This window comes from Dreissena polymorpha, chromosome 6, assembly GCF_020536995.1.
Source record: "Dreissena polymorpha isolate Duluth1 chromosome 6, UMN_Dpol_1.0, whole genome shotgun sequence".
NCBI lineage: Eukaryota > Metazoa > Mollusca > Bivalvia > Myida > Dreissenidae > Dreissena > Dreissena polymorpha.
Genome location: NC_068360.1, coordinates 75,839,925 through 75,859,904, shown reverse-complemented (window position 1 = coordinate 75,859,904; position 19,980 = coordinate 75,839,925). Strand labels below are relative to the sequence as shown.

Below are 19,980 nucleotides of genomic sequence, written 5' to 3'. Positions count from 1 at the left end.
ATTACTCTTAAAATGTCACCACTGTTCATTACTGCAAGTCGAATATGGCCACAGTAAATGACTCTTAAAATGACACCATCATACATTACTGCAAGTCGACTATGGCCACAGTAAATGATTCTTTAAATGTCACCACTGTTCATTACTGCAAGTCGACTATGGCCACAGTAAATGACTTTTAAAATGACACCATCGTTCATTACTGCAATTCGACTATGGCCACAGTAAATGACTCTTAAAATAACACCATCGTTCATTACTAAAAGTCGACTATTGCCAAAGTAAATGACTCTTAAAATGACAACATCGTTCATTACTAAAAGTCGACTATGGCCACAGTAAATGACTCTTAAAATGACACCATCGTACATTACTGCAAGTCGACTATGGCCACAGTAAATGACTCTTAAAATGACACCATCGTTCATTACTGCAAGTCGACTATGGCCACAGGAAAAAGACTCTTAAAATGACACCATCGTTCATTACTAAAAGTCGACTATGGCCACAGTAAATGACTCTTAAAATGACACCATCGTTCATTACTTACAGTCGACTATGGCCACAGTAAATGACTCTTAAAATAACACCATCGTTCATTACTGAAATTCGACTATGGCCACAGTAAATGACTCTCAAAATGAGACCATCGATCAGTACTGCAAGTCGACTATGGCCACAGAAAATTACTCTTAAAATGACACAATCGTTCATTACTGAAATTCGACTATGGCCACAGTAAATGACTCTTAAAATGACACCATCGTTCATTACTGAAAGTCGACTATGACCACAGTAAATGACTCTTAAAATGACACCATCGTTCATTACTACAAGTCGACTATGACCACAGTAAATGACTCGTAAAATGACACCATCGTTCATTACTGCAAGTCGACAATTGCCACAGTAAATGACTCTTAAAATGTCACCTCTGTTCATTACTGCAATTCGACTATGGCCACAGTATATGACTCTTAAAATGACACCATCGTACATTACTGCACGTCGACTATGGACACAGTAAATGACTCTTAAAATAACACCATCGTTCATTACTGCAATTCGACTATGGCCACAGTAAATGACTCTTAAAATAACACCATCGTTCATTACTAAAAGTCGACTATTGCCACAGTAAATAACTCTTAAAATGACACCATCGTTCATTACTGGAAGTCGACTATGGCCACAGTAAATGACTTTTTAAATGACACCATCGTTCATTACTGCAATTCGACTATGGCTACAGTAAATGGCTTTTAAAATGACACCATCGTTCATAAATACAAGTCGACTATGGCGACAGTAAATGACCCTTAAAATGGCACCATCGTTCATTACTACAAGTCGACAATGGCCACAGTAAATGACTCTTAAAATGACACCATTGTTCATTACTGCAAGTCGACTATGGCCACAGTAAATGACTCTTAAAATAACACCATCGTTCATTACTAAAAGTCGTCTATGGCCACAGTAAATGACTCTTAAAATAACACCATCGCTCATTACTGAAAGTCGACTATGGCCACAGTAAATGACTCTCAAAATAACACCGTCGGTCATTACTAAAAGTCGACTATGGCTACAGTAAATGACTCTTAAAAAGACACCATCGTTCATTTCTGCAAGTCGACTATGGCCACAGTAAATGACTTTTAAAATTTCACCACTGTTCATTACTGTAAGTCGACTATGGCAACAGTAAATGACTCTTAAAATGACACCATCGTACATTACTGCACGTCGACTATGGATACAGTAAATGACTCTTAAAATGTCACCACTGTTCATTACTGCAAGTCGACTATGGCCACAGTAAATGCCTCTTAAAATGACACCATCGTTCATTACTAAAAGTCGACTATGGACACAGTAAAGGACTCTTAAAATAACACCATCGTTCATTACTGCAATTCGACTATGACCACAGTAAATGACTCTTAAAATGACACCATCGTTCATTACTAAAAGTCGACTATGGCCACAGTAAATGACTCTTAAATTGTCACCACTGTTCATAAGTGCAAGTCGACTATGGCCACAGTAAATGACTCTTAAAATGACACCATTTTTTATTACTGGAAGTCGACTATGGCCACAGTAAATGACTTTTTAAATGACACTATCGTCCATGACTGCAAGTCGACTATGACCACAGTAAATGAATCTTAAAATGACACCATTGCTCATAACTGCAAGTCGACTATGGCCACAGTAAATGATTCTTAAAATGACATCACCGGTAATTACTTCCAGTCGACTATGGCCACAGTAAATGACTCTTAAAATGTTACCATTGTTCATTACCGGGAGTCGAATATGGCCACAGTAAATGACAATTAAAATATCACAATTGTCCATTACTGCAAGTCGACTATGGCCACAGTAAATGAATCTTAAAATTACACCATTTTTCATTACTGTAAGTCGACTATGGTCACAGTAAATGACTCTTAAAATGTCACCACTGTTCATTACTGCAAGTCGACTATGGCCACAGTAAATGACTCCTAAAATGACACCATCGTTCATTACTGCAAGTCGACTATGGCCACAGTAAATGACTCTTAAAATGACACCATCGTTCATTACTGCAAGTCGACTATGGCCACAGTAAATGCTATCTAGGTCCCTGTGGCATACAAAACGTGCTTTTCCATTGTCACATCGACGCTGCAGGTGAGCAATGGTTTTATAGGGTTTCTACATGTTCTAGTGGTTACAATATTGTAAAAGAAAGTCATATATATTTTACTCTCCATTGGATCACATAAGTTCATAGGAATTTGGTCCAAGTTCTATCGCCATTTCATTCCAATCTTTTATATATATATTTCATTGACGTTTTGTGGTTGCAAAACCATTGCAAATTTATTACAAACGTAGACGCGGCACCAAAAGTTCCATCGGATATGGATTTTGCGTTTTCACGTTAGAGATATTAATTCATACATTACTCTCCGTTGCATGCCTATTGATAATCATATTCAAATATTAATGCACAATTTCATTAACGTATTGTCATACTCTTGAAACAGTGTACATGCTATAATCATTTGGTTCTTTTTTATCAGTTTTTTCCACATGCAATTCAGGCACTGACTGTCGTGGAGAAAAACATCCAAGATACCTTTTCAGAAAACGGGTAAGTTGTAATTGTCATAAATAAGGTAGCTTTTCTGCAATTAAATTCAAGGCACTGATATACTAAGCTTCTTCAAAATGTGCGTTAATGCTTACAAAAACTGACTTTAACAGCAGAAAAGCTTTGTAAACGGCGTAGTATTCGAACTCGGTCTTGCCACCGAAACCTATGTGTGACGGTGTTGTGGAATTGGTCTTGATGCGTCTGTTATTTGCCCAAAGTCAAGAGCTACTTCGAATTATATGAGCTCCGAACGAAATAGATAAACTCTATATGAGAAATTCGTAAAGACCAAAGTATCGCAATGATCCGGTTGCATTACGAACAAGCACTTAGTACAGTACAATGCCTAGCAATGGCAACTGTATATTGCATAAGCGATTGGCATTCAAAATACCAATTATATTGAAAGCTATCTGTGTTCCCTTATTTATATAACCACTTTATATTTAGGATAAGAGCCGAAATATTTTGAATCAATCAACGATAAAAGTCGAGGTTCGATTGTAAAGAAAAAATATGTGTTATTCGCTTATTCACAATTTCTCCTGACAAACGGTACCATACACAATGTAAAACTTTCCCTTTCTTTGATTTCATACAAATTTCACAAAACATGGGAAATTGATTGCTTACTTAAACTGTCAATAATGACGACATTTACAGGAACCACCCTTTGGTAAAGCTCGTAGCTAACGAAAAGCTGAAATCAGCTTTCAAGAAGAACAAAAGGTATTTCGTATTATATTTTTTTTATTGAGCATTGATTTTTTTCATGAACTATTCCAGTCAGCCATAACATAATCATTGGGCCGTTTACAATGGATTTAGAAAGTGAAAAATAAACATAATCTTGCATATGACCGATTTTGTAAAGGTTAAAAATTAGTATGTAGAAAGATATACATCTAAGGTCGTGCTCGATCGAGACTGCCATCAACATTTGTTAAAAACTTAACTTAAACTTATAATAATGAAAACCAATACCATTTCTATATTGAATTACAGACTAGTTTCATCGTATACAGAATCCGTCCTCGTCAAGGAAGCGTGTTCAGTGATCATGCAAGAGGTATAGAGTATGGTCTTTGATTATTTTTAGTAACAAGTATTATCTTACAATAATATATACTTTTTCAAAACATGATTTTATTTATAAGAGTGCGTAACATTTTGTGTATTTTGTGCACAACCACATTTCATTCACGAAAGTATAAACTTGCGCTGTGTTTGTGTAAATTTAATTCGTCAAATGTAAATATTTTAAATGTTAATAGGAAGAACAAAGTCTTAAAATGTACAATATCTCTATATAACATGCCTGTTAGACTGTCAATAGACATAGAATCCCGTTTTAATTTTACGCGGTTTTTAAAGGCGAGTCCGAACAATATAAATAGTAAAGGCAAAAATTTTAAGTTATATAATTAATTGAAAAAAGTATATCGGTTTCGAATGTCATACAATAATTATTTTCTTCTTTGGTGTCAAAGTAAACTACATATTCGTACAGAAAATATTTCACAGTACATGTATGTAAAATTTGTTAAATATTCTCATAATCGTTTGTTTCAAATCATAAAACTGCAGGCGACTGGATGTAGTTATAAAGAGGCCACAGAGGCTCTGCAACGAACGGTGGCCAAAAGTATTTTCACAGCATATAGCCTGGCAACAACTCACCGTATGTATTGTCCATACCATTAATACAACAATGATCAGTTTTGAAAAAAAAATATAGCAGTTATATTAGTTTTTTTTTTGTTTTCTTTTCGTATAAATGTCATAGAAATTTCATTCGGATTTACGTTTTACAAAATGGTTTAAAGAGATATCTGTAACGTGTTTTAGCATAACCAAGCCATTAATACAATTACTAGTCACAGGCAATTTATGATTAGTAAAAGTTTATCGTATCATCGAAATAACACAATTACTTATAAGTGTCTTCGTAGCCTTTGACACTATAAAAGTTTGACTTGTTATGTAACTTGATGTGTTTTAGTTCATTTTCACAAATATTTTGGGTTTTTTAATGCAGGCTCGAGCATAAAAGAATATTGGTCAAGCGCCCTAGCGGATAGACGTAAAACACGGAACATAAATTTTACAGATGAAATTGTAGGTGCTCATGAAATGTCATGTAAGAATTTTTTTCTGGATAGTAGATGTATATTCATGTTAAAAAGCAAGTTTTCTTGTAGCCTATATCACAACTTTCATGGTACTCAGAAACTGTGTGAGAATCCTAGTCAATATGTCGTACCAGATTGGATTTTGTTGCAATCTATTTCAAAGGTAAAGCCTGGTGAACACAAAGGCGCTAACATCCTGCAGAAAAGTTCAACATGGCTGACAACACCGTACGGTCGGAAGATGTGTAAGGACAAAAATGGGATCGTTGCATTTCAGACACCGGTTTACTGTTAACTGTTGAGTTATCGATCCGGACAGAACTTAAGTGTGCACCACTGCAGTATGATGACATTTAAGTTTTATAGACTTTCATGCAATAGTTACTGTCACACAGCTCCGGACATTGAAAGTGGAAGGACGGAGAACCACACAGAAACAATATCGGCGAATGATGATGCATATTTGTTTTAAGTTTCGTGAAATAGGTACTGTGAAACAGCTCCGGACGTACAACCTTCCTGAATTTCAATCTATTAAGGGGCAATAAATTAATTACGCGTGCACCGCAGTATGATTGAACACATTCATATTAAGTTTAATGAAATTTATAAATAATTATTGATAACACCTCTGGACATCGCCAAAATAATATTCCTTCACTGTCTTAGAGGGGTAAAAAGCCATCATAATGGAGGTGTCATTTTGTCTACTTACAAGAGTTGGTGCATTCGGATTAAATGCGTATTCTACATGCAATAATAACTGCATGCAAAAATAAATATATTTCTTGCAACAAGCGTAAATCTACTGCAAATCTTAGCAAAACATTTGCAAACGTATGTGCGTGTGTATAGTGACGCAAGCATACGTTTTTCCATAGATAATTTGTTTCTTAATGACAATATGTTTGTATTTGATTAATAAAATACCTGGATAATATATGAATATGTCAGTTTCTGTTCCGAATCGCCACCCTGCTTCTTTCTAGCAGCACCATGTACCTTTTGGGATCCAAGATCTTACCCTGTATTATACATACGTACGTGGTCCTTTATTCATGGCAGGTGATGAATTGCCAAAACAGAACGGCATAAAACGAAACAAAATACAAAAAGAGTACAGTAAAGCCGGTGTCACCGCTTTGGAACGGTCAATGTTAACTACTGGGGTTTAAACAGGTTAATGAGCGCTCAAACTCATACGTGAATCAGGAATATTCATTATACATACAAGTGTAAAATATAGTACTCTTACATTGTATTATATTTATGGCTATATGGTTGATAAGAGCGCCTATGTCTTTTGACTAAATCTCGTTCATATTTCAGTATTTATGGTTATATGGCGAATAAGAGCGACTATGTCTTTTGAATAAATGCTTATAATGGGATAAGAGCGCCTTTGTCTTTTCATTAAATCTCGTTCTAATTTCCGTATTTATTGCCTATATGGATGATAAAAGAAACTATTTGTTTTAACAAAATGTCGTTCATATTTCCGTATTAATGCTTATCAAGGGAAAAGAGCGCCTATGTATATTGACTAAATCTCGTTCATATTTCCGTATTAATGGCTATATGGCGGATAAGAGCGACTATGTGGTTTGCCTAAATCTCGTTCACAGTTTTGTATTAATGCTTATAATGGCATTGGAGCGCCTTTTAGTGTAGCAAACAGGCCCAGATTACTAGCTTATTTTAGGGGGTAACTGGTCTACGATTTTCAACAGCAAGTGTTATATGTCAAAATATTCGTATAGGTCTGTAGTTTTTGAAAACGACTTTCGTTTTCTCCAAAAAGGTCGGAGATGGTAAAAAAACAAGATGGCGTACAACATGGCCGACACTAATATGTAAAGGCGAAATTAAATCAACCATATTAGTTTAAATAAAATTTATTTTGAATAACAACACCATAATGTATTAAAAATACATATTTAATATTGTATATTTATACAAAACATTATTAGCAACAACTCAGTTCATAAATAAAAAAATGTCAAGGTCAAAACGAAGGTCAAAGGTCAAAATAGTGTCTATTGTAACACTTGTTTTACACTTAAATGCAAGAAAATAATAAATAATACAAAAACAGTGTCATTTATATTACCATAATCATTTACTGAGTATTATCATAGATTTTACATTACATAACAATCATGAAATATATCAGTTATGCAGCTTAGAACAAGCTAACATGTGTTTTGTGACACATATATAAAACATACTGTTAGATACAATATTATATTTAAGATGCACATGTCATGGTTATGGTTATGGTGAAATGACACACACAATCAATCGCTTCAAATAATATAAACAATCATTTAAACCAATAATAAACTTTTTATCAACTAGATGTTTAATTTAAAACAGGTGACACACTATAACAATGTTAAAGGTTACACACCACTTATATCTTGTACATGTTCTTAGGTCATTATTATTCTATCAATTTGTAGATAAGTATTTAAGAAAATAATGATTAATACAAAAAAACTGTCATTTAGATTGACAAAACCATTCACTGGCTATAATAAAGGGATGTAACATCACAAAACATTCATTTATTTATTTCAGAAATGCCTTTTCGAACCACCTCACATGTGTTTTGTGGCACATACATGTATATAAATCATACTGTTTATACATTATTTTCAAATAAGATGAACATGTCAAAATTATTGTGCAATGACATACAATCACATTTATGAACAATATAACAATCTTTGAACATACTTCTTAACAATGTTTTACCAACTGGATGTAAATAAAAAAAAAAGAAAAATTGCATTCTACTAAAATGTTAAAGGTTACAACCACTTGTGTCATTCGATTTTTTTTCTTCATTTTTAAAACTCTAATAAATCAATATTAACATAAATACTATTGTTAAGTATGTAATACAGAAATACAAGCAAATCTCAATAGATACTCAATATTGCATCTCTGAAGATAATTCATTATATTTCATAATCGAGTAGTGTGAAGTCAACAAGTAACATATACTAGAGCAGTACATCGGTAGACTTAAAGTTCAGTCTTTCTATGGAAAAAACAATATCATGTCACAGCAATACAGACAATGAACAAATGGCATTGAGAAGTGTACATTGTACTAACAATACCGACTTTTCTAACGTGTTGACAATAATAACAAGATTTAGTGAACTGTGTTTGACCTATAAAATGACAAAAAATTTGGAAAACACTTGACCATATGTTATTATTTTATTAATTGTTTGGGTTGTATCAAGGTAATATATGGAAAATATGTTTTCTGATTTATGTGAAATAAGTTATTCTTATCAATTATGCTATTTTATAATTTATTTTAAATCCTAATGCAACTGCCAAACCGTCTATTTACTGCTGTTTGAACACACATCAAGATTCAGTATCAGAAATGTCACTATCTTGATCAAACACTAATGTCAAGGTATGCAAATTGGCACAAAGCATATCTTGTGTGTGCATATTTGCAGTACGCTTGCAGGCTGCTGTGCATGACTGTTTGTCTATAAAACAGCGACATGTTAAGTCCTCACATATTTCACAGTCTCGTGTCAGATCATTGAGAAGCTCTGGAGCAGCAATTGGTAGATTCATCATTGTTGGAACTAAATAGTTGTTGCTATCAAAATGATAATCAAACAATGTTGGTGATGGCAAGTCGTGTTTTGCAACCAGGGAATGGTGCCATATCCAGAGCTGTAGAAGACATCTGAGACAGTGTAGAAAAAAACTGTCTTTGGTTGGAGGCAAGGCTTTGGGATGTGCAGATGTTGCAGCTCGAATGCGTCTGATTTCATTCAATGTAAGGTTTTCATTTCCATATAGGAGAGCAACAAACCTTTCACAGGCATCCTTTTGTAACTTCTGAAGGTTCAATTGTTCACCTATATCATGCAAATTCTGGAAAGTCTTGGCATATTTCATGAACAAATTGAATACTTTTTTCTTCCCTTTCCCATTAAACCCACTGGTTGTATCACATCCTGTGATACAATAAACTGTCAGCAGGATTTTCATGTGATCTTCAGTCAGCTTGTGAACAACATCATGGATTGGAATGAAACGTTTTTTACGATGCTGCGAAGCATCGTCTAAGTTATCATATCATGAAAAAATTCTTCACAATGGCAACCTATGTAAAAGACCGAGCCAGTCCAAGAACATCTGTGTCAGGTGAATGTACAACAATGCAGGTTCCCCCTATATCTGCTGCATATCTGGCATGTAGCATCATCAGCGTGTCAGCTTCTTCTTGATTTGATTGAAGAACCTTTATTTTTCGGCAACCATCTGTTGTAATTTCAAGGCACTCTGTGTCTGCTCCGCCATTAATGCAGATCGTTTCATGAGTTTTCAGATTTGAGTTTTCCTTTAGAAAGCCGGTGTAATATTGTGTTAAACTTACTTTGTTTGCTGATGAACTTAAAAATTTCTTCCACGTGGGAATTTTCAAATTGCTGTGAACATGCACCTTGCTAGATGACTCATAGTCTCCTCTACGTCGTCTTGTTTCTCCTTTCAGGCTATTTGCACTATATGTGTCAAAAATGATATGGATTTGTTGTACAAATTTGTATTTGCGGGATGTTGACACAATGTATTTTTCAAACAATGTTGTCATATCTTTGAATGTGATTTGTTCAGACTGTATAACAATTGACTGTATAATTGTCATTCCGTCAAAAATAATGGTGTCTGGTGTTTCTATATCATGCAGGACATCAGTCAAAAGACCTTCAATCTTATGCATGAATGCTGATTTTTTGGCTATTATCATGTTTCCTTCCTCGGAAAACATGCTGACTGGTACAGTTGCATTTTCATAGGAAAATAATCTCTCTGCCGGAACTTTCTTGTTTGCATTTATGGCTAAACGTCTTTGAAACATGTTTACTCCACACACTTGTGATTTCTGTGTCTTCTGCTTCTTTAATGCGCTTTGTGACATAGTTTTAACACAACTTCTTGCCATAGGTGTATAAAAGTCTTTTTCTGTGGTATCATTTATCAATATAAGCCTATCTTTAACAAATTTTGTGAACATTTTCTTGCCGGTTTCAATACAATCTGTCAAAGATGTTTCCACATCATCCTCTGCATGTGCTCCTGTAGCAAAATTTATGAGACAGTCAGGTGTTGTTTTGTGTCGAAAGGATCTAAGAAGGTCCCTTCAAACATTTTAGATAGTAAGCCAATCATTCTTTCATGGCTATTCATCCCATGCTCAGCAGCAGATGTTAGGAGCTTACGTAGCTCTGGATAGGAGATGGAATACCCTAAGTTAAACATGTCTTCAATGAGATGTCTACTTCCGAAATCATTATAAAGATGAACGGCAAGTCCGAGGTGTTTTGGTGAAGGAACTGATGTAAAAAGGGTTGAAATGTCACCTGCAATAGCAAGACATTTTGCATTTAGTATGTGCTCTGTATCACCAGCTTCTTGAAATGCATTTTCATTTGTCAACCTATACACAGCTTGAAGAAGAAGTGGGTCAAGAAAGTCTTTCTGAGCATTTAGTGTCATTTCATCAGGAGAATAATATTGATTTTCAAGCTTCTTAACAGATGAAGATACGTTTTCTCAATATTCCTATAGCTCTATGTACAATTAAGCTGTCGGTTTCATCTTCGATATCATATGATACCTCATTGTCAGCCTGGGCTAGTTCTTCAAAGTGGTTTGCTTCCCTAATTGCATCCTGGAGTGTTTTTGTCGAATCACACACAAGATCTGTTTTTTCCCTATGAATAAACAAATTTCACTCAAAAGTTTTTTAAGGTAAGATGTTTTGTAATTTTCAGCTTCATGGCATCCCTGATCAATACAGAGCTGTATAAATCTTTGTTGTAATGTGGTTAATTTAACAACTTTTTTTTAAACAATAACTGTGTGTTCCAATTCTACTTTTAAAGTTTTGGCAACTTTCTTGTAAGTGATATTGTATGTCACCCTTTTCAATGTTTAAATCAGCAGTATTGTAATAGCTTGCAAGTCAACCCTTTTTTCGGTGGTATTTAGCCTTAACAGCAACAAGATCACCATTTGGACGACGATTAATAACACGCCTATCATGACGTTTATATGCAAAATCTAAGACCTTTGAGTATATTGTTTTAGGATCTATTGAATTAGATTGTTCAACAAATGACCAACTTCTAGAATAACCTTTTGAATAACTGTCTCTTTTTGGATCACATTTTTCTCCACAAATGAAACATTGCAGTTCCCAGTTGAAATTTTCTGAAGAAGACCTTGTTCTTAAAGGAGTTGTTTGATTATTAGGATCTTCCATTCTGCCATCAGTGTCAGTGAATTACCCGGACTGGTCTGCTGTTGCACCCGTCACAGCTGAAAGATTAAGGTTTAACCCATTTATGCCTAGTGGACTCTATCTATCTATCTTCCATTAAGGTCGAACCCCTTTTGAGGACATAGACTCTCCCATCCTTCTAAATTGGATCAATTTATTTCCAAAATTAGGGGTGTCTAGTATATTTATTTCTATATTTAGAATATTTCTTGCAGAAATTCCTTTAAACAAACAGCGTAGATCCTGATGAGACGCCGCATAATCATCAGGGTCTACGCTGTTTGTCAAGGCCTTTTTTCTAGACGCTAGGCATAAATGGGTTAAGAATGTTTTCTCTAGGAAAGTGTCTTGCATTGGTTTGGTTCATGATCATCATAATCATCATCATTATCATCACCACCGCCACCATCATCATCATCATCACCACCACCACCATCATAATCATCACCATCATCATCATCATCATAGTGTTTTTCACAGGCCATTTTAGCGTGGCGAAAAGCCACGCCGCCCTCCCGGATTGCCACTCTGCCCTTTTCAAAGGCAAATTTCGCCACGCGCCTTTCTTTTCAAAGGCAAATTTCGCCACGCGCCCTTATCGATAACACCTTTATTGCCTAAGGATCTAAATTGGTCCGCAAAATCAGCTTCCTTGATTGTCTGTGACGCTCCGGCTGTGCTTGATTTACTCGAGAGACGTCAATGTCTAATCGACTATATTAATTGAGCAGATTTAATCTATTACAGTGCTCGATTTATAGGTAGGTCTTACTGACTGCTCCAAAGCTGTTAATTAGTCATGCGTGAATAACCCAGTGTCAGTATCAATCGATAATGCCGGAGGTTATGTAATACCAAGCGCACTTTTCGGTCGGCAATGTGTACTCCTCCATGATAAAATCATTACTTCGGAGACTTTTGATGAAAAACTCGATGTTATTCTCGTGGCAATTGTGCATTGCATGCATTATTCAGTTATATCAAAACATATATTTTTACGCATAATTACATTTAAAATCACAAACAAATTTATTCTTTATCGTTTTCGTCTTTAAGATAATTAGATCTAATTATTGAAATAACTACTGAGACGTATACTAATTTAACAAAATGCGAATCGCGTATACGATTTAACGTTGCTATGCGCACCTGTCGCTTACATCATTTGACATTTTATCAACATGGCGGACTATACAGAATTAAATTGTGACTCGGCAAAAATGGCAAATAACGTCGTAAACAATAAAATTAACGATGGCGATTATACATTAAGAAGGAATTAATGAAATATCTGTGATAATCAACGATGCATAAAAATGTTTAAGATAGCAACAACATTATTTATTTATTTGTAATTACTCGGTGGATGTTTGTCACGGAAACGAGTGTTTGCATATTGTTAGCGATCAATTTACTCGCAATGTTATTTTAAACATCTGTCAAGATCAGGGGTTTTTCAGCACTGTCTGCGCCTCCGGGAAACGGAGGCATTCCCAAAGCAAACGGACCCGTTCCCAATCGAATTTTGATTGCATTTTTCCCAATTCCAAAAAATAAAATCTTCCAAAATCGTAAGAAGTAAACATAATTTATATCGAAAGAGTGACTTCCCTTCATTCGCGACGTAATAAAGCCTTTAGTGACACAGATTTTTTGGTGTATTTGCCGGATGCATTTAAATTACTTTCAGCGATGACGTTCGAACTGTTCCCCATTATACAAGAGTATATAGAGCCGCACAATACACATTCTATACCATATCTGTAGACGCTTAATTTCAATCATGGCTTCGCACAATAGTAAATATTACATTAAACACAAAAAATAGACGCTATAGGATGTATAACAATATCATCGATGTTTTCGAAACGCTCAGAATCTTCCGAAATTACTGCCGCGAGTAACCTTGAACAGACAGGCTCGGACGATACGCAGCAAAATGTAACAGCAACAGAAGTAATGCCAGGGCCGTCAATCACAAAATCGGCAATTGAATGCTCAGAGCCATGTAAGAAAGTTGTAGTTCAATCGCCATTTAATACATTAAAGTATAAAATGAAATACCCATGGCTCTTTTTTAGCTCGGCCAAAAATGTTGCGGTAAACTTGTGTTTGGGCAGTGTTTGTTTTGCATGTGTTTATATAAAGAAAATTGTTAAACCACAGACTTATTTAAGCATGATTAATTCATTTTTTTTCCCAAAATGAGCCGTTTCACGAAACAAAAATTCCCAAAATGGGCAATTTTGTCGATACAAAATTCCCAATTTGGTCAGACTCCTTTTCCCAAAGTAGGCAGAAAACCCCCTGAAGATTATTGTTAGAAAATGGGATAAGACAAACATGGTTTCATTTAAATGTAAGTGGATCTGTGTATAATTAGATTCATATGCATATATTGCTTTATTATGTTTGTCGTGTTGTACAGTTTATTGAAACAGCATGGAACTTAATTGTACATTGCAAGGTAAATATATGAATATAAATCATAGTAAGTTAAATACATCTATAACCATTAAATGTGCTTGTTGATATGTTATTTTTTCCACAACTGCTTCTGATGCGATTACATGCTTCCCCGTAATTCAGGTATTCAGGGTACGTTTTTGCCCTTTTTTGCCTAAACTGCGCGCTAAAATGCCCTTTTTGAAAGTAATGCGCCATGCCCCTTTGCCCTCCTGGGAAAAACACTACATCATCATCATCAAATTGTATAACCATCATATGCATCATCATCATGCATCAACTTCCTCCATTATCACAATCCATCCTCCTCCATCTCCTTCCATTATCATCAATAGTTTGTGTAGTGTGGTCACCAAAAGATATTGTTATACATTGTACTTAACAGTGAACTATGTTGAGCATAATCAGTATTATTTTATAACTGCAGGGATTGGTCCTTCTCCCCATGGTAATCAAATACAACTTATGCATGCACACAAATATAAGATGTAATTATTTAAGTTTAATCTTGTTAAGTTGGTAAAATTGCCCTTAACTGGTATACCTCTACACAAGTTCCACTGCCTGCATACAGTTCTCTATTTGCATCACTTCGAAGTATGATTAAACGCTTTGTGTTGAGGTGATCCTTAAACAAATTTTCACACTTTAAACATGCAGCAAACAAAATGTTAAATCATAAGGTTAAATTTTAACAAATTATGTTAATTTCATCTTTTACACATCTTATGCTTGTAAAAAGTGTATTATTATAAAAGTCAATTTTGAGTAAATGTGCATGCATTGTAAACAATAATTTGTTATTAACTAATGTCAAACATTTACATTATGTGGAATGATATCTGAGCCAATATCTATACTTTTAAATAGCCCAAACATACCTTTTGTCAACATCTAAAAAGCTATAGATCCATCTTTAGATGTGTTTCTCAAAATATAAACTGAAAAACAGAAAAAATATAATATATCAAAATTAAACTTTAATAACGTTTTATTTACTAATATCCGCTTATTTGTATCAATTCGGATACTACTCAAGTTTAAAAAAAAACAACAGAGATAGGGTGTACTATAAGCTAATTATTTGATAATTTCCCATTCATACACATTGAAAAACATAATTACTTTCATATTTAATTACTTTTATAAACAAAAAGATAACATTAATAGCCTGTTTATGCCTTGAAATAGATTGGGGGCTCTGACCCTCAAACATTAAGCCTAGGTTTTTATTCATAATTCCAAGTAGACTCTAAATTTCCTTTAAGTGTTGCATGTACTGTATATATATTAGGCTTAGCACTATACAAATAAACAAATATATACATACCTTTTGTATGGCATGTTTGCCAAAATTTGTTTTTGTTTCATCTTCTGCAGACAGAATATCAAGGTCATGGCTTAATAATAACAAAGGGAAGCAATCACACACTTACTGTCTGAGGTGAAAACCAGCTATGTTTGAACTTAGTCCAAGCAAACAAAATAGTTTTCAATTGTGCTTTTTTTAATTTAAAGACTTCTCATCATTTAATAAGATTTCACCATTAATGACATAAAATTTAAACAAAGCAAAGCAAAAAACATGCCTGTGTTAACTAGTCTTTTATGACTTATTCAATAGAATCTACATGTTAATCTTTTGACTAACAGAGCTTCCTGGTAAAAGCTACTATTTAAAAGTAAATTTTAGAAACTGAAATCTAATTATATCTACAATTTTAATATTAGTACATTATTTTCTTAATACCGTTATTATATATCAAAGTAATTTATTCCATTGTCTCGCTTGCGTGACCTTATTCAATTATTTGACAAATTAGGGGCGGAACATAGGGTTGAACAAGATCCTGATGTCAATGCATACTTTACATTTTTTAAAGGATTATTTGAAAATAAAGTTAAATAAATGAACCAATCATAATTTAAACTGTGTTTTTCTCAATATATTTTATCATATATTAAGATATTATTAAAAACAGCATCCGCATGAGTGTTTTTTATTCATTTTATTTCAAATAAATGGTTTACAAATATGTATTGCAAGAATTTTACTGCTCTTTTCACTGAAAACGTCTATTTGAATGAATAATGTTATGTATTATAGAATACAATATAGAAATCGTCATGAAAGAATGCTTAATATGTACAACTATTCAACGTATGGTATGTTTTTGTTTTTGGCGGCCATCTTTGACGCCATTTTGTTTCCATGGCAACTTCAACACTTACGGAAAAAATAATACCCATTTCAATAAAATTCAGACTTAGACCTACATTTTGATATATAAAACTTGCTGTTGGCTTTCATAGACTACTCTGGTCCCATATTTAGGGTCTCATTTGCTACACTATTTGTCTTTATACAAAATCTCGTTCACATTTTCGTATTAATGCTTAAAATAGATAATTGGGATTATTTACTGTTGCCATAGTCGACTTTCAGTAATGAACGATGGTGTCATTTTAAGAGTCATTTAATGTGGCCATAGTCGACTGTAAGTAATGAACGATGGTGTCATTTTAAGAGTCATTTACTGTGGACATAGTCGACTTTTAGTAATGAACGATGGTGTTATTTTAAGAGTCATATACTGTGGTCATAGTCGACTTCTGGTATTGAACGATGGTGTCATTTTAACAGTAATTCACTGTGGCCATAGTCGACCTTTAGTAATGAACAATGGTGTTATTTTAAGAGTCATTTTCTGTGGCCATAGTCGAATTGAAGTAATGAACGATGGTGTCATTTTAAGAGTCATTTACTGTGGCCATAGTCGACTTGCAATAATTAACTATGGTGTCATTTTAAGTATCATTTACTGTGGCCATAGTCGACTTACAGTAATGAACGATGGTGTCATTTTAAGAGTCAGTTAATGTGACCATAGTCGACTTGCAGTAATGAACAGTGGTGACATTTTAAGAGTCATTTACTGTGGCCATAGTCGACTTCCTGTAATGAACGGTTGTGTCATTTTAAGAGTCATTTACTGTGGCCATAGTCGAATTGCAGTAATGAACGATGGTGTCATTTTAAGAGTCATTTACTGTGGCCATAGTCGAATTGAAGTAATGAACGATTGTGTCATTTTAAGAGTCATTTACTGTGGCCATAGTCGACTTTCAGTAATGAACGATGGTGTCATTTTAAGAGTCATTTACTGTGGCCATAGTCGACTTTTAGTATTGAACGATGGTGTCATTTTAAGAGTCATTTACTGTGGACATAGTCGACCTTTAGTAATGAACGATGGTGTTATTTTAAGAGTCATTTACTGTCGCCATAGTCGACTTGCAGTAATGAACGATGGTGTTATTTTAAGAGTCATTTACTGTGGCCATAGTCGACTTGCAGTAATGAACGATGGTGTTATTTTAAGAGTCATTTACTGTGGCCATAGTCGACTTGCAGTAATGAACAGTGGTGTCATTTTAAGAGTCATTTACTGTGGCCATAGTCGACTTCCAGTAATGAACGGTGGTTTCATTTTAAGAGTCATTTACTGTGGCCATAGTCGACTTGCAGTAATGATCGATGGTGTCATTTAAGAGTCATTTACTGTGGCCATAGTCGACTTGCAGTAATGAGCAGTAGTGACATTTCAAGAGTCATTTACTGTGGCCATAGCCGACTGCCAGTTATGAACGGTGGTGTCATTTTAAGAGTCATTTACTGTGGCCATAGTCGAATTGAAGTAATGAACGATGGTGTCATTTGAAGAGTCATTTACTGTGGCCATAGTCGACTTGCAGTAATGAACGATGGTCTCATTTTAAGAGTCATTTACTGTGGCCATAGTCGACTTTCAGTAATGAACGATGGTGTTATTTTAAGAGTCATTTACTGTGGCCATAGCCGACTTTTAGTATTGAACGATGGTGTCATTTTAAGAGTCATTTACTGTGGCCATAGTCGACCTTTAGTAATGAACGATGGTGTCATTTTAAGAGTCATTTACTGTGGCCATAGTCGACTTGCAGTAATGAACGATGGTGTCATTTTAAGAGTCATTTACTGTGGCCATAGTCGACTTGCAGTAATGAACGATGGTGTCATTTTAAGAGTCATTTACTGTGACCATTGTCGACTTGCAGTAATGAACAATGGTCTTATTTTAAGAGTCATTTACTGTGGCCATAGCCGACTTTTAGTATTGAACGATGCTGTCATTTTAAGAGTAATTTACTGTGGCCATAGTCGACCTTTAGTAATGAACGATGGTGTCATTTTAAGAGTCATTTACTGTGGCCATAGTCGACTTGCAGTAATGAACGATGGTGTCATTTTAAGAGTCATTTACTGTGGCCATAGTCGACTTGCAGTAATGAACGATGGTGTCATTTTAAGAGTCATTTACTGTGGCCATTGTCGACTTGCAGTAATGAACAGTGGTGACATTTTAAGAGTCATTTACTGTGGCCATAGTCGACTTCCAGTAATGAACAATGGTGTCATTTTAAGTGTCATTTACTGTGGCCATAGTCGACTTTCAGTAATGAACGATGGTGTCATTTTAAGAGTTATTTACTGTGGCCATAGTCGACTTGCAGTACTGAACGATAGTGTTATTTAAGAGTCATTTACTGTGGCCATAGTCGACTGCTAGTAATGAACGGTGGTGTCATTTTTAGAGTCATTTACTGTGACCATAGTCGAATTGAAGTAATGAACGATGGTGTCATTTTAAGAGTCATTTACTGTGGCCATAGTCGACTTGCAGTAATGAACGATGGTCTTATTTTAAGAGCCATTTACTGTGGCCATAGTCGACTTTAAGTAATGAACGATGGTGTTATTATAAGAGTCATTTACCGTGGCCATAGTCGACTTTTTGTATTGAACGATGGTGTCATTTTAAGAGTCATTTACTGTGGCCATAGTCAACCTTTAGTAATAAACGATGGTGTTATTTTAAGAGTCATTTGCTGTGGCCATAGTCGACTTGCAGTAATGAACGATGGTCTTATTTTAAGAGTCATATACTGTGGCCATAGTCGACTTCCATTAATAATCGATAGTGTCATTTTAAGTGTCATTTACTGTGGCCATAGTCGACTTTCAGTAATGAGCGATGGTGTCATTTTAAGAGCCGTTTACTGTGGCAATAGTCGACTTTTAGTATTGAACGATGATGTCATTTTAAGAGTTATTTGCTGTGGCCATAGTCGACTTGCAGTAATGAACGATGGTCTTATTTTAAGAGTCATATACTGTGGCCATAGTCGACTTTCAGTAATGAACGATGCTGTTATTATAAGAGTCATTTACCGTGGCCATAGTCGACTTTAAGTATTGAACGATGGTGTCATTTTAAGAGTCATTTGCTGTGGCCATAGTCGACTTGCAGTAATGAACGATGGTCTTATTTTAAGAGTCATATACTGTGGCCATAGTCGACTTCCATTAATAATCAATGGTGTCATTTTAAGTGTCATTTACTGTGGCCATAGTCGACTTTCAGTAATGAACGATGGTGTCATTTTAAGAGCCGTTTACTGTGGCCATAGTCGACATTTATTAATGAACGATGGTGTCATTTTAAGAGTCATTTACTGTGGCCATAGTCGACTTTCAGTAATGAACGATGGTGTCGTTTTAAGAGTCATTTACTGTGGCCATAGTCGACTTGTAGTAATGAACGATGGGTGTCATTTTAAGAGTCATTTACGGTGGCCATAGTCGAATTGTAGTAATTAACGATGGGTGTCATTTTAAGAGTCATTTACTGTGGCCATAGTCGACTTTTAGTAATGAACGATGGTGTCATTTTAAGAGTCATTTACTGTGGCCATAGTCGACTTTGAGTAATAAACGATGGTGTTATTTTAAGAGTCATTTACTGTGGCCATAGTTGACTTGCAGTAATGAACGATGGTGTCATTTTAAGAGTCATTTA

The 19,980-nt window shown here is 34.9% G+C and overlaps 1 protein-coding gene across 1 annotated transcript; it reads left to right on the top strand.

The window, feature by feature from the left end:
- Positions 1 to 2,236: 2,236 nt before the first annotated feature.
- LOC127835824 (uncharacterized) lies at positions 2,237 to 5,858 on the top strand. The gene is made up of 7 exons (XM_052362255.1): positions 2,237 to 2,248; positions 3,102 to 3,151; positions 3,818 to 3,883; positions 4,160 to 4,223; positions 4,742 to 4,835; positions 5,193 to 5,237; positions 5,450 to 5,858. Exons 1-7 carry the CDS (start codon positions 2,237 to 2,239, stop codon positions 5,461 to 5,463), a joined length of 345 nt encoding a protein of 114 aa, XP_052218215.1. The 3' UTR covers positions 5,464 to 5,858.
- Positions 5,859 to 19,980: the final 14,122 nt, after the last annotated feature.

Bases quoted from the DNA above. Each gene is read 5' to 3' on its own strand.
- LOC127835824 (XM_052362255.1), top strand. The intron at 3,884-4,159 runs GTATTTCGTATT...ATTGAATTACAG, and splicing joins GCTTTCAAGAAGAACAAAAG to ACTAGTTTCATCGTATACAG. The intron at 4,224-4,741 runs GTATAGAGTATG...ATAAAACTGCAG, and splicing joins GTTCAGTGATCATGCAAGAG to GCGACTGGATGTAGTTATAA.